The sequence below is a fragment of the Lycorma delicatula genome, chromosome 8 (genome assembly GCF_047948215.1).
Source record: "Lycorma delicatula isolate Av1 chromosome 8, ASM4794821v1, whole genome shotgun sequence".
Lineage (NCBI taxonomy): Eukaryota > Metazoa > Arthropoda > Insecta > Hemiptera > Fulgoridae > Lycorma > Lycorma delicatula.
In genome coordinates this window covers 15,348,324-15,363,959 of record NC_134462.1, presented here as the reverse complement: position 1 = coordinate 15,363,959, position 15,636 = coordinate 15,348,324, and the positions used below count along the sequence as shown (strand labels likewise).

The window sequence follows — 15,636 nt, the reverse complement described above, 5'->3', positions numbered from 1 at the left end:
TAACCAGTTAATTAATTCAATTTATAAAAAATTGTCTAATACTCATTTTCTCTGCAGAGTTAAAATGGTATACATAACGCATTGTCTCACAACATAAAGGGGTACATTAATTTATTACTTTACACTCTCTGTCCCAGTTTTTCTAATACAGAATATTGGGATAAGACATAATTTCTCATGAGAGTGCTTTCATGGCATCCTGCATTCTCATTTATGATTGAAATAATTCCATTTTTGCATAATAAAAATACTAAAATAATAAAAATTGCATATTAATTTGAACATGTGCTGTTGTCTGTTGCAGTTTTATGTATATTTATATATTTTATTTATATATATATATATATATCACTGGAAATTAAAAAAACAATAAAATTATACAAAAACAAATAAATATATAATATTTTGATAATAATCTTTTTATTAATGACAGAAATACAATTAATTATTTGAAAGTTGAGAATAAAAACAGCTGATCAACAATGTGCAATAATGTATTAATGTTCTTTCTTTTATTCAACTTACCTTACACCATTTTGTTAAAAATTAAATTGTTACATAAAAACACGGTTTTTACTCCATTTTTTTGGTTTTCACTGCAGATTTCTCAAAAACTACTGCAGATAATGTTGATTTTTCAGGTTAAAAACTACATAAAAACACGAATTCTGCTCCTTAATTATGAAAAAAATTTCAGTATGACCTCATTTCAGTGAGGTAGCTGACATCTGAACGAAATCTAACTTGCAAACTAAACATTTTAGGAAAAGTCCCAGAAGAACTTTGTTATACACCATATGTATATGTATAATTTTTTTCTTTTTGTCACTTCAGTTCCTTTTACTTGGTATTTTATTTTTTTGTGATAGTCTATAAAATATTTCATATTTCAAATTTTATGAATGCTCACGGGAAACTTTTTTTGTTTATGACTGGCAGTATTTTTTAAAATTAAAGTAAAAAATCATTTCCCCAATTATCTTTTACACTTTTTTATTTTATATATGTTAAAGATGAAAAGGTTATTTTATTTAGCAGGCTTTCTGGCTAATTTAATTTTAATTTTCTTTTAAAAATAATTAGGATTATTCTTTTTAGATAGTCATTTTTATAAATGACTATTATACTTTGAAAATTTTATTTGTTATTTATTATTGTTTGAATTCGTAACAGTGAAAGTGTCATAATGAGTATTCATAATAGATAGAAAAATTTTATTTATTACTGAATTTTGTGTTTTACCGATTCTGCAGCGATATCAATTAATATAAAAAAATTTGAATTTCAAAGATGTAAATCTGCAATAAATTGTATACAGCAGATTTTTTCCATTTGCATGTTTTTTTTTTTGAAGGAGAGAAATGACAATTTATGTCACTTATGCCTAGACTGACCAATAGGTATCAACCTTTGGACCAGTAGAAGTAGCAGCTTACCTGAATGTTTAAAAAGCTAGTTCTCTTAAAGTAGGCTCCTCTTAGTTTTCATAGCAGTTCTTCCACTTTGAAAACACTATTTTGTGTTCCATTTTCAGAATGTTCAACAGGCACTATCATGTTTGTTTTGATCTATTATCCTGCAGAGTTTTGAGTTTTGGAAAGTTCCAGAAATCACATGGACCATGTACGGGGTTAAAAAATACTGCTGAACCTATAAAATGTAGTGATTTGCTATTGAAGTTTAAATGAGTCGCCGCCATCCATGGGCTAGAACGTTGTCATGATGGATCAATCGGCTATCCTTTTTCTGCAGGATGCTCATCGCATCTATCAGCATCTTTAAGGCAATGGAAAATGGTCAGGTAGTACACCTTGTTGACAGTTTGATCTTCAGGAGCATACTCAAAGTAAATTACACCCTGATTAAAGAAAATAGTCAAAATGACTTTTAGAATGTGTTGAGATTGTTATATAATTTCTTTGGTCGGGGAAATTGTGATGTTTGCATTAAGATGACTTCTTTGTCTCAGAATCATGACTATAACTCAGGTCTTGTCTCCACTAATGATTTTATTTATTAAATGTGAGTCAATATTGTATTGAATTCTCCAGTTTTTGTCTACAATATAAAAAATATATGTGCATTTTTGTAATCAGTTAAAAAATCATGAATTAATGAACAATAATTAAATTATACTGATTAATATATATTTTATTATTATTGTGTGATTATAATGTTTTTAAGCAAGTCAAAGGGAGAATTTTGTTATTAATGTGTTTTATTTTAAGGGACACCTGTTGAAAGAGTATTACCTGAAGATTGGGATCATTTTCACGTATTATTAGAACAGTTGTTATTACGAGTTCCTAGTTTAGGTGATGCTATCCTCAATAAATTAACTAATGGCCCTGAAGCATTTTCTCCTGATTGTAAATGGATTCTTGGAGAAGCACCTGAGGTAATTAGAAGAGTTTTAACTTTTTAAGAGTTTTAATAAAGTCTTCACTATAAATATGCTTTTATTTTGACATTATGTCTATTCATTTATATTTGGTATAACACATTTTTGAAAGGAACAATATCTTTCTTGAAATATTTTGCACTTTTCTTAGATAATTGACAGTTATAACCATATTGATTCCAATTCCCACTTGAAAATAAAGTTGCTGTATATTTTTATGTGACTAAATTTGATACAATTTTGAATAAACTATTGATATAACTACATGAAAAAGTTTTTTAGAAAGCAATATGTTTTAGTTTCACCCATCATACTAGTTTGTTTATTAATTTCATTTCAAAAAACAAACCTAAAGAAGACCTATGTTAGATTGTGGATCATTGAATTCAATTTGTTCTACCCCTCCATAAATGTTTCCTAATAATCCTCTCTATTTTTCATATAATATCCTCCTTCCTTTATATATCCACCTATTCTTTTAGTCTCTTTCCTCAATTTTTAACACGCCCAAACCGTGTAAGGCTGGCCCTTCCTACCTTTTTTTTTTTTGGATGTAGTAAAATTTTTTTTGTATGTAGGAAAAATTTCTTAATAGACATCACCTGCTTCTCCCAGTCTTCCTATACATAAAGGTACTCCCATCTATCTGGTATGTTTCTTGGTCACATGGTCAGATTACTAATGGATTTCCAGTCTTCTTATACATGAAGGTACTCCCATCTATCTGGTATGTTTCTTGGTCACATGGTCAGATTACTAATGGATTCAGGCATCATTATTTGCACCCACCCCTATCTACGCAAGGGCACACACAAACCAGCCTTACAGGTTAATCTGGAACCCGAATTTCTGCTGCTTAGCCACCTTCCTCTAAAAAGATAAAGACAGTGATCAGTGAAAAATTGCTTTGACTCGTAGTCTGCTTGATCAAGCAACAACATTAATGCCATTTATGTATTAGGACATCATATCTCCATCTCACCGCTCTCCCAGATATCACAGGTAGTTCCTAGATAATACCTCCAGCAGTAGTACCTACAAATTCAGCTTAACTTGATGTCTCCTGTATCCACTTTTAGCCTCTAGGAAGGACACTCTCTCTACCTATCCAACCCATTATGTAATTCAAAATGACAGTACTTAAAGCTACTGTGATTGATCTCCTTCAAAGTAGCCCCTTGTTGAACACACAGACTCCAGTGGTGTTTCCACTTTTGGAAGAATTCATAGAAATTTTCTTTCTTAGAAAGAAACCCACTCCATATTTGCTTGGATATCATCAATTGACTCAAATAGGTTCCCTTTCAGTGAAATTTAGGACTCAATTTACAAAACGGGTAGAAGTCAGAAGGGCTAAATCAGGAGAATAAGGGATTGCAGAAGCACAGAAATTTGGCCAAAAATTCCGCAAATGAGAATAACCAGTGCGTTGTCATGATGGAGAACAAAGTTCTTGTCTTGCCATAGTGTAGGTCTTTTATTCCACACTTTTTGGTGCAAACATTGAAGGACACTTTTAGAGTATTCATGATTGACTGCCTGCCCCTTAGGAGCATCATAATGCACAATAACCACAGAATCAAAGAAAACCACCAAATTATCTTCACATTTGAGCAACTTTGTTGCACATTTTTAAGTCATGGAGAACTTACACCCTTTCACTGCGATGATTGTGCCTTTGTTTTTGGGTCATACTTATTTTGGGTAATTACCCTATTTAACAGATTTTGGTCAGTTTCAGCCCATTTAATCAATTCTTGGAACACTATTTCAGAATAAATTTTGCAGATACTTGATACATGTTCAAATCTTCACTTAAGATTGACTGAACACCATGTAGAATCTTAAAATCAGTTCATCGGCCATCTTCCTATTGTAAATTTACAGTCAGAGTGCACTAAATCATGAACTTTCATATTTTTGTTGGATTTTGAAGTGGAAGGCCAGCCAGACTGGGGTTGATCTTCAACTGATTTGTGAACATCTTTGAATCTGTTGTCCAGAAAAAGGTCATTTGATGGGCTGTTGAAGAAGACTGACTATTTGAAAGCTGTTTATAAGAGTTCTTAAGTCTCTGAAGCTGATTTCCTAGTTTAAACAAAATTTGGCACAAACTCGTTTTTTCATCCATTTTGCACTATCAATAATCATCTGAGCCATATAATCTTGTATAAATAATAAATATATTATTATAAATAAATAAAATTAAATTGATAAATAAATCTCTTTGCTGTAACATCTTGTAGTTTTTCTTTTCATCCTTTCCTTTCATAACCTGTACATTGTACCAGATATCAGAATTGATGTGAATTATATCTTGTGTTACACTTTCTCTCTCTTTCTCTCTGCCAATCAAAGCCCACTTTTTAAATATTTAAAATTTTTTCTTCCTTAAAACTTTGTCTTAAAAATTTATTTTTCAACTTTATTCCTTTTATTTTATGGTTACTACCAATGTCTTCTCTTTTCTTTACTTTTTTCATACTCCATATTGCAAATCCTTTTATCTCAAACAACTAGCATTCCCTGTATGAATTTTCACTTTAACTTCATTCACATGGTACTACGTAGTCTTCCCTTTGCTTAATTATGCTGAATGTTAAAGTTCTTTAACATTTTTTTTCAGTTGCTAAGTTTCATTTCCTTAGATCCTAATATGATGAAAACATTTGGGGTAAAGAGTAACTTTATTGTAATGTTTGGTTTATTATCATAAAAATTATCTTTAAGAATTAATTCATGAAGTATAACAAAATTTCAAAAACTTTCTCTACAATCAAAATATGTACATGATGATACAAGTCACATTATCGATATTTTGAACTATATGATGTTGCCAACATTTCACTGTATATTGTGATAACGTCATGTAGCATTAGTTAAGTAGGTTATACTATTTAGTTCTACAAAATACCTTGCTGAGGATTAAAACCTGTAGAGCTCAAAACCTACAAGTACAAACAAAACCTTTTGCTCTTTATAACTAATGAATTTAACTGATATAAGATGTCTGAAATACTAGGTTTTTAATTTAATATTTCTTATTTCTCTTTGATTGTATTACAAACTTTTAAATATTTAATAATCTTTTTTTATTAACATTTTATCAAATGTTTACCAACAAATGTTGAAATTTTGAATACATTTTAAGGCATTTATGATTGGTACTGGTACCTTATGTATAATAAATATTCAATGAAGAAGACAGTTTTGCTTGATGTGGGAAAGTATGCACATAAGAAAAATGTTATCTTAGTAATTTTTTATTGTAAAGGTATTATAACAAAATCTTAATACAGAGTTGTCTTTGGAAAAGTTACATTTTCTTGATATAAAAAATATTCAATTCTTCTCTTTGTATGAAAAAAGGATTATATTTTTAAAGGGGTTTCAAGTTTCATCAAAATCAGAATTTTTTGTTATTCTAATTAATTTTTAGCTCTTTTCTTGTATAAAAATTTGTTTTCCTTTCTGATAATTTGTTTTTCTTTTTCAGATTCAAAATTATTATGTCGCTGCTGGTATGAAAACAGTTGGTATATCAGCTGCTGGAGGAGTAGGACGTGCTACAGCTGAACAAATTGTTAATGGCTATTCATCATATGATATGTATGAGATTGACATCAGTAGGTTTTTAGGATTACATAATAATCGAAAATTTCTTAGAGATAGAGTTCGTGAAGTACCAGGTAATTTAAAAATATATTAACAAATTTAACTCATAAAAGTGCTTAAATTGGTTTTTAACTTTTCACATATGTTTTCTGGGAAGATTTTATGCTGGCACAGTACTTGCAGTGTTACAAAAATGTTTCCTGAAAAATTTTAAATTTGTATCCACCATCTTGAATCAAAGTTTGGTAATGTGATAACATAATTTTCATGTAAAATTTTATGAAAAAACTGATTGTTTCCTTTTTAGATAACAGCAATAAAGTTAAAAAAATTGCAAAAGAAATCAAACAAGGGAAAATGTGAGGTAAAGATTTTTAATTTCTTTTAAATTTTATTTACCTTTGTATCCAGTAACATAATTGCTACTGTTGCTGCTGTAAAACAGCTTCGATATTATTAAAACCATTCAACATTTTATTCAATAATTTGGCAGAAATACATGTGATTAGATTATTTGTTACACTAATCGCCTTGATTATTTCTGTTATTTGAAGGCAAAAAGGAAGCATAATTTTTGTTTTTTCATACTATAAAACTTCATCCTCATCAAATCAGGACTGTATAAATAATTTCAAATAATTTCCATTTGAAACTGTTAATTTGACAAGAGTGCAATTTGTGGATGAGTGTTGTCATGAAGAAAAACGTTACTTGAACTCAGCATGCCGTGTCATTTGTTTTGTGTGGTTCTTCTCAATTTCTTCAACATTGCAGTAAATTTCAGTGTTGTAAAATCAACCAAGATCACACCTTTGTGGTTCCAAAAACCAGTCCTATCAGTTTTTTTGAATTGAAGAAAGTGTTTGACAGGGCTTTATGGGTTTTCAAGGAGATGTAGTGTGCCCCCACTGAATTGATTGAGCTTTTGTTTCCACATTAGCAAATCTAACCCATGTCTCATCACCTGTTAAAGGAACATTTTCTTGTTACAGTAACAGTGAAGGAAGGTTAGTGAAGAAAGGAGCTTAAGCACTTAGCAAGTACAAAATTTGTGAAAGCGTAACCTGTCGTAAACGACAGTTATGCTTCCACACTTACGATCTTATACTGCACTTTTCATGTTATGTGAGGAAAAAATTTGGATAATCCTGTTATCTTGAACCAATGATTTTCTCAAATTTTTACATGGACACTTCCAACAAGTTTATTTGTGACAATTGAGGGTCAACCGCTTCTTTTTTCATTGTCATGAAAGTTTGTTCGACCTTCCCAAAACATGCAGCACCATTGTCTTTCATACTGATCACTGATATTTTCTTCATATACTGCACAAAGTTCACAATGAATTTCAGCAGCTGATAAGTTTTTGCATGAAAGAAACAGATGACAGCATACACTTCAGTCAGCAGGATTTTCTGTGACAGCAGCCATTTTGAATGATAGTTTTACAGGACAAACAAGCAAGCAATATTTCCAATAATACTGTTAGAACTGCATTGAACCAGGCTATACAAAACTATGCAAAGAAAGAATCGCTACACCCACTCCTTCATGCAATACAGAGGACTGGAAGCTAATTTTCAAATAGCCCTTGTATGTTAAAAATTTAATTCCTTCTATTTTCCGTATTGCTTATACTGTACTACTTACATTTTTCTATATAATGGTATTACTGTCATGCATATTGAAAAGATGTGAAAATAATTTTTTTTAACAATAATTTAAAAATATCATTTTTCTGTTCATTCAAAGTAAATGAAATTACACTTACCTTATTTTTTATTACAAAAGCACTTTAGATTCCGCATCATCATTGAGGAATTTTTTTGGAGTAAAAAATATATGGTAAGTGTTATTTCATTTACTTTGTAATTCTGAACTTCGGTTGTTCAAGTTGGTTTTTGATTATAAAAATACAAATTACTGGATATCTGATTTTTTAATTTTTTTTTAAATTTGTGTAACACATTTAATTTTATCATATTAATTTATGTAATTTTTTTATTATTCATTTTTATTGCTTTTAGGATTTCATTATGGCCTTCAATATCCCTTTACTGAATTTAAAACTGGTCGAAATTTACGTATGTCGCCTATTTACCCAAAATTGAGAGAAGCCGGAGGTGTTTTTAGCCAAGTTATGGGATATGAGAGACCAGCATGGTTTGATCCTACATTTGGAGGTTAGCTAAACTCCTGAATTATTTAGAATAATATATTTCTTATTAATTTTAATTACGAATAATGTTCTGAACATTTATTGATGATGAAGATTATTTGGGATAACCATTTAACAACATTACACCAAATGTGTTATATTACTCTTCAGACTACGATTTTGTAAGATAGTAGACCAATATTGATAGATGAATGACTGAAATAATAAAATATCATGTCTAAATCTGGATGTGTTGAACTCAAGAAATTCTAGTTTTAATCTCCCTACATGCTACTGGTATGTTGTAGTGGCTAATAACAGTTTAAATTGAAGTACAATTACTGTAATCGATAATTCCATAAGATTCAGGTGATATTCCTTGAAAGAAAAAAGAAAAATTCACTTAGTATATTCAAGAATAAATCCCATGCTAAGTTTTTTTGGGAGTAGGAATGAAGTTGTTCCCTATAATCTTTTTCGTGAAGCCAAATGTAGATTTGATACAAGCACGCCTAACTAGTAAACGTTCAGCCCTACTAGTGATTGGCTCAGTCTGTTCATTACAGCAAATGGTTTGCAGATGTAATTGGTCAGCAGTGTCATATCAGAGCAAGATGTTTGATTGTTGGTTGTGCAACATATCATGAAATTTTTCACCAATAAGAACATCAAACCCTCCAAAACTTTGACTAGACTTTCTTTTTCTTGTTTTAGCCTCCAGGAATTACTGATATGAAGTGTAGTCTTGTATAGTCTTAGTTCGAGTATCCATGATTAGCGTTCAAATCTGTATAAAAGTTTTTATATATTAAAGAAGAGAGACTGCCTTTTTTATTATATTAGAGAAGAGAGTTTCTGAAATAAATAGTCTGTTTCATGTTCTCTTCTACAGTTATTTATTTGTGGATCTTAGGTTACAAACAGCTTGACAAGTTTTTTATTTTTCTTGAAAAGCTTTACTGTTAATTTTATTTTTACATAGCTTTACTATTTTATTTTTAAAAAATGATTTACACTTTATGCATCCATTTACACTTTAAGTCTTTATGCATCCAATTATTAAAAGATTACTAATATGAGAAGTGCATTCATAAGAGCAAGTGGTATTTCCAATATAAAAGTAGTGATAAAATTATCATAGAGTATTTTCACATATTGTATTATTTTTTTTCATAAGACTAGCACACCTAACTCTTTCTGATCTACATAATGTATTATTATGTATTAATCAATAAAATATTTATTTATTTATGCTTTTTAATTTCTACTTCTTTTATACTGTTATTTGAATTACTTCAAATTTTATTATTTCAGGTGATAAAATTAAAGGAGAACCAGCCCCATATAGAATTGCCGCAACAAATACATTTGGTAAACCTGACTGGTTTGACTTTGTTGATGCTGAATATGCTGCTTGTCGAGAAATGGTTGGCCTGAGTGATTATTCTTCATTTACAAAGATTGATCTTTGGGTGTGTTTTGTATTCATTTATTTTATTTTTTGATTTAATTCATAAGTAGTACATCAAATTGATAAAGCAGTACTGTCATAATATAAAAGAAGAAGGAAAGGTATTTTATATTTTTTTGTCAGTTTATTCTTTCTATATCTCTATTTTTAGCTGTTCAATCACTCATTTCCTCACTGTATTTGATAAATACAGGGCGATATCCATTCGTAACCAGAGTATGCAAATATAAACATATTTGCATACATACGTATGCATACTAAAGTATGCGGATGAGTGTTGTCATGAAGGGTGAACCACTTCTTTAAATTGTCGTGAATGTTGTTTAAGCTTCCTGAAACTTATAACACTTTTTTCTTACTGCACTCTCATGATATTTCCTCCACATACTACACAAAGTTCACTATAGAATTTCAGCAGCTGACAAGTTTTTGTGTGAAGGAAACTGATGATACACTTCACAGACGGCAGGATTTTCTATGATAGCAACTGTTGCAAACAAGGAAGTGATATTTCGAAAAATACTACTAGAACCCCACTGAACTGGGCTATTCAATTGTGCAAAGAATTGCTACTCCTACTCTTTCATGCTAAACTGAGGACCAGAAGTTAATTTTTGAATAACCCTCATACAATGATGAGATAATTATCTAGTGTTTTGACCATCTTCATATTTTATTCAGGAGTATAATTTTTCTAGAGTACACAAAAATTTTGTATAAGACTATCAGAAGCTTATTTTAAATTGGTAAAAGTTTATATGGCTATAGTTTACTTTACATAGCACCTGTGATGTTTATGCTCTTGCAAAACCATACTGATCTAAAGCAATCTATATAGCAGGTATCCATCAGTTCTACTATTAGTGAGTAATTTTGATAAATTTTACAGTAAAAATATTTCTCATCTACACAGAGTGAACATTAATTTTTTTGATTTTTCTATTTATTGGTGTTGTTTTATTTAGGATGATTTATTTACACAATTAGATAACTTTGTTAAATAGAGTACGTTAAATATCGTACAGTGCAAAGAATATCAATTTTCAAACTATTTAATAACTCGCTGCTGACAATCTAATGTTATCAAACGATAGATAATACCTTTGAAAAAGGGCAAAATACAATTTTTATTTTTTTTAATTTTTATTATCCAATTGAAATCATAATTTTGTTTTTTACTTTTATAGTCAAAAGGTAAAGAAGTTGTTAACAGCCTTCAGTATTTATGTAGTAACGATGTAGATGTACCAATTGGCAGTATTATTCATACCGGGATGCAGAATGAAACAGGAGGATATGAGAATGATTGCAGTCTTGCTAGACTTTCTGAAAATCAGTCAGTATTATTTACACTATTTTTAGTCAAACTTCTTTCTTATTTATATCATATAATACTTATCCTGATCACAATACTTTTGCCAGAATATTTATACAGTACATATTTTGGTTAGTATTACACATTGAAATATCCAAAGAGATCTTAATTATTCAAGGACTCTTGCATCCATTTAATGCCACAAATACTCCCAGATTAGCTTTTTGATTCATCTTGGTAACATTACATTACATGAAAATTTTAGTGATTTGATTGAAGAGTTGTAAGATCTGAAATTTCAGTCAGTTTCAACAAGTTACATTCAAAATATTTAGAGATATAATTTAGTAAGGAAATTTCTTGCTATGTATAGATTACCGTAAATTAATATGGTAAATTTGATCTAACTTTTTTAATGAAAGTGTCATTTTTATAATGAAAAGTGTATTCTCTGTAGTTAAAATTTAAATAGAATCATTCTTTCTATGCATTTTTTATAAGATCATTAAAAATTGAATCTGTCTTAATTTGGTTTCCACTTATACAGTTACACGAATTGAAGTACGTATAATTTAATGAGTATGTTTGATTGAATGATATTATTGATATTGATGCATAGAAAACATAAGTAGCCAGGATGTGTCCTTGACCTACTTACATTAATATTGAGACATATTTCGTCTCAATATTAATGTTGCAAAGATCTGTATTATAAAAAGAATGATCTGCATAGAATGCAGGTTTTGTGTTAATATTGTATAGGCATGTAAAGGGAACGGAGGATGGTAGGATACATAAGATAAAGTGTTAGGAAAGAGGCCAAGAGATAGGTGGTTGGTTAAATTGAATTTAAAAACTATCTGTTAAAAAAAAGAGGTGAAAAGCATGAAAGATCATGGAACTAGCAGGTGAGGAAGAAATGGAGAAGTGTTTGTTATAAGCATGTGTGGTATGCAGTTTGAAATTTCAAATGATACTCCAATAACAACTTTATAAAATAAGATGTCTTTCAACATCTTCTGTCTTTAGATTAGATTTTTCGACCATTAGATTTTCTTTTATTATTCATATTAGCTCATTTATTGATGTTAATTCATTTTTAATCCATTTTTTGTATATACTTTACAGTTACATGATGATAGCACCTACAATACAGCAGACACGATGTAAAGTTTGGATCCAACGTCACTTACCATCTGATGGCTCAGTATCGTTATCTGATGTTACATCTATGTACACTGCTATATGTATTATGGGACCTTTCACTCGTTCCCTTTTATCAGAGCTTACTGATACTGATCTTAGTCCAAAAAATTTTCCCTTTTTCACATTTAAGGTTGGTATTATTTTACTGTTTAAGATTGTATTCATATTATTTAGTTGTTTCTCATGTTTTTTTGTTTTTCGTACTTCTAAATCCCCTGCTGAACGGAAACAGTATATGCAATGCAATGCGTTGTTTTTTTTTTTTGCTTTCTAGGTTCTCTTATGGCTGTAACAAACATATGCAAAGCACCTGAAATACAATTAGCTTTAGTCAGAGAAACATTATTATTATAATGTTTCCTAATTAGCCAGTTCCTCTAGTAAATAGGGTGAAGGTATCACTTTTAGGACTCATAGCACGTGCACTTAGTCGGGATTGCCAAGGTGATATTCAGGTTAATTAAAATAATGGAAAACTTCACTGTTAAATTTTGGAAAAGCAAAACAGGCATTAGGTAAGCATAGCCATTTGCAGTCATAGCATCACTGAGTATGGTTTATAATGTGAAGTTGAAATGTTTCAAATAATTGAGCGGTGAAATACAGTCTATGATTCGATCTTTGACTCAAAGATCACATTTTCCTGTGGACTTTCATCGCCAGATATGCGAGGTTTACAGGCCTAATTCTATGAGCGACAGAAAAGTGCATAAATGAGCAAGACTGTTCAAGGATGGGCAGGACAATGTCCTTGGTAAACCGTGGTTGGGTTGACCTTCTGTAATCATTTCAAGGTCAGTTCTGTACAAAAATATTTTTGAAATCTTAAACAAGATATTTATGTAGAAAAGTAACAAAGTTTAGAGTGAAATAAAAAAAAAAATTTGACAATATCTTAGCCCTTGTATAAACACGGTCGCTGTAACTTTATCTTTTTTTCAGGAATTGGACATAGGATTAGCTAATGGAATTCGGGCTATGAATCTTACGCATACTGGTGAATTAGGTTATGTTTTATATATACCTAATGAATTTGCTTTACATGTATACACAAGACTGATTGAAGCTGGTGAAAAATATGGTTTAGTACATGCTGGATATTATGCTATGCGTGCATTGCGTATTGAAAAATTTTATGCTTTTTGGGGACAAGATTTGGACACTAGTACTACACCACTTGAATGTGGACGTTCCTGGAGAGTTAAGTTTGATGTAAGTATATGCCTGTATAATAAATAATATGCAATTCAAAATTGCACATCATACTTAGTTTGGGTATTAATATAATAAAACAAAAGGTTCCTATAAACCATATGTCCAGAAAAATTTTGTTTTTAAGTTACAGATAGCAAAATAGAAAAACAATTCTTTAGGTTTGCCATAAAGTACGTCGTTAAATTACCATAAAAGAAAAAACAAATTTTTCTTTATTTTATTAAATTATTATAAATTATTCTTTATTTTCTTTTGTTTTATTAAACAAATAAAAGTTTATAGAGTATTTAATTTAGAGGAAATTGGTGTAAATAGTCAACAGAAAACAAATACAAGGCGGAATCCTTAATTGATAGTTAAAGATTTTCTAAGGATTCTATTGCATGTGGATATTAAAAATTTTATCAATGTATTTACAACTTTTTAATTGGCTTGTCCCTTTTATATACACTATTTATTATTTCCAGGTCTGACATTTTAGTTTTTTATTTTTTACGGTAGACTTAAGTTTGATGATTACTTTTCTCAATCAAAACTCAAATAAAAGTAAACAGAATTTGCATCTGTGTTTATTTTTACAATAAATTATAAACTATGTTTATGGTATGTCAGACAATATTAATATTAGTTAATTTATCATTTAGCGTTTGTCTGCTGATAATTATAATATTTGTTGAATATAGGCCTACATTTTTACAACGTTTATTTTTACAACATTTATTTTTATAACGTGTATTTAAATGTAATCCATAATTTCATCCAGTAGCAAAAAACAATAGGTTATATTTACAAAAAATCAATTTATTTCTGCATGTGAAAACTACTAAACTGAATGTTTTCACTTTAGACAACAGAACCATACTAGCCATTGTAGTTCAAGATTCATTGTGACAGCTTTACATGAATTTACTCCAACTGTTATATCTCAAAGATTGGAGCTGTACCTCAAAGATTAATAATAGTAGCATACTATGGTGTTGTTTTCAAAAGTAACAGCGCCACTCTTATATCATAACACAAAGTCAGTATTTTTTTTAATATATATCGTATTTTGTTTGTATGTAAATATAACATGGGATTTTTTTTAAAATTGAAAATAACATTGAATGCTGCAAATATTAGACATAAGTTCAAACGTCACAGTTACTATATTGAGTAACTTGTACATATTAAATATGGCTTTGGCAATAACCGTTACTTCACTTACTTTTATTACCAAGAATTGTTTTAAATATAACAGATCTAATGGAACCACTAAAGGATGCAATTTACCATTTTAAGTAGAATTAAAGAAAATATTAATTTTATTTTTCAGTTATCATAACATTCCTTCATGTTTCAGAAAGGTTCGTTTATTGGAAGAGATGCATTATTAAAACAGCGAGAAGAAGGCGTGAAGCGAATGTATGTACAGTTAATTCTTAATGATCATGATCCAGATATTGATCTTTGGTCTTGGGGTGGTGAACCAATTTACAGAGATGGAAAATATGTTGGTTCAACCACTACTACTGGTTATGGATTTACTTTTAAAAAACAGGTTAGTTTCATTCAAATGATTTTTGAATTGTTGCTGCTGACCATTTGACGTATGGACATTATTTTTAAGTCAATGAAAAGGCAACCGTGTTTTTGCATTCACCACCTCTCTTCAAGGACTTTCATAACTTATTCTACTCTGAAAATAATGGAAAAAGTTTATATAAATATATGTATGAAAATGCTTAGTTTGTGAGTTATGGCTAGTGAAAGATTTCACTTGGATTTCAGCTATTCCAGTGAAATAATCGTACTGAAAGGGATTGCATTAGTTAGATCTTACGATTTTTAACTTGAAAAATTAATTAAAATAGGTCACAGAACTGCATCTTATCTGCAGTAGTTTTTGAGAATTGTGGTGAAAAGTAATAAATTGGGGTACCTGTTTTTTTATGTTTGACATACTGTAACTTTGTAAACATGTTAGAGAATCTAATTCTGAATAAAATGGTGTAAGATAGTTGAATAAAACAAAGAAAAGTTTAGAAACAGTAGGTCAAAGTAAGTTTATTGTACATACCAGTTTATATAATAAATATTCAAAAATGAGCCCGCCATCAACACATTTCTTGGCATGCTTCTGCACTCCATTTTTTGCTCTTTTTAGGACTGTTCTTAAGTTGCTCAGTTACATCCATAATGCAGACAATTCCTCACGAGAATTTCTTTTTGTTTTGTATACACTATTTCTCATCCATTCCCAGACACAAAAATAA

At 29.8% G+C, this 15,636-nt stretch overlaps 1 protein-coding gene across 1 annotated transcript in view; it reads left to right on the top strand.

Moving 5' to 3' along the window:
• LOC142329383 (pyruvate dehydrogenase phosphatase regulatory subunit, mitochondrial) overlaps nucleotides 1–15,636 on the top strand; it is a 35,357-nt gene that overhangs the window by 14,451 nt on the left and 5,270 nt on the right. The window contains exons 6-13 of the mRNA XM_075373944.1: nucleotides 2,229–2,398; nucleotides 5,898–6,090; nucleotides 8,044–8,199; nucleotides 9,489–9,646; nucleotides 10,833–10,981; nucleotides 12,089–12,296; nucleotides 13,109–13,378; nucleotides 14,724–14,921. Of these exons, the coding sequence (XP_075230059.1) occupies nucleotides 2,229–2,398; nucleotides 5,898–6,090; nucleotides 8,044–8,199; nucleotides 9,489–9,646; nucleotides 10,833–10,981; nucleotides 12,089–12,296; nucleotides 13,109–13,378; nucleotides 14,724–14,921 (1,502 nt within the window). The remainder of the gene's footprint in view (nucleotides 1–2,228; nucleotides 2,399–5,897; nucleotides 6,091–8,043; nucleotides 8,200–9,488; nucleotides 9,647–10,832; nucleotides 10,982–12,088; nucleotides 12,297–13,108; nucleotides 13,379–14,723; nucleotides 14,922–15,636) is intronic.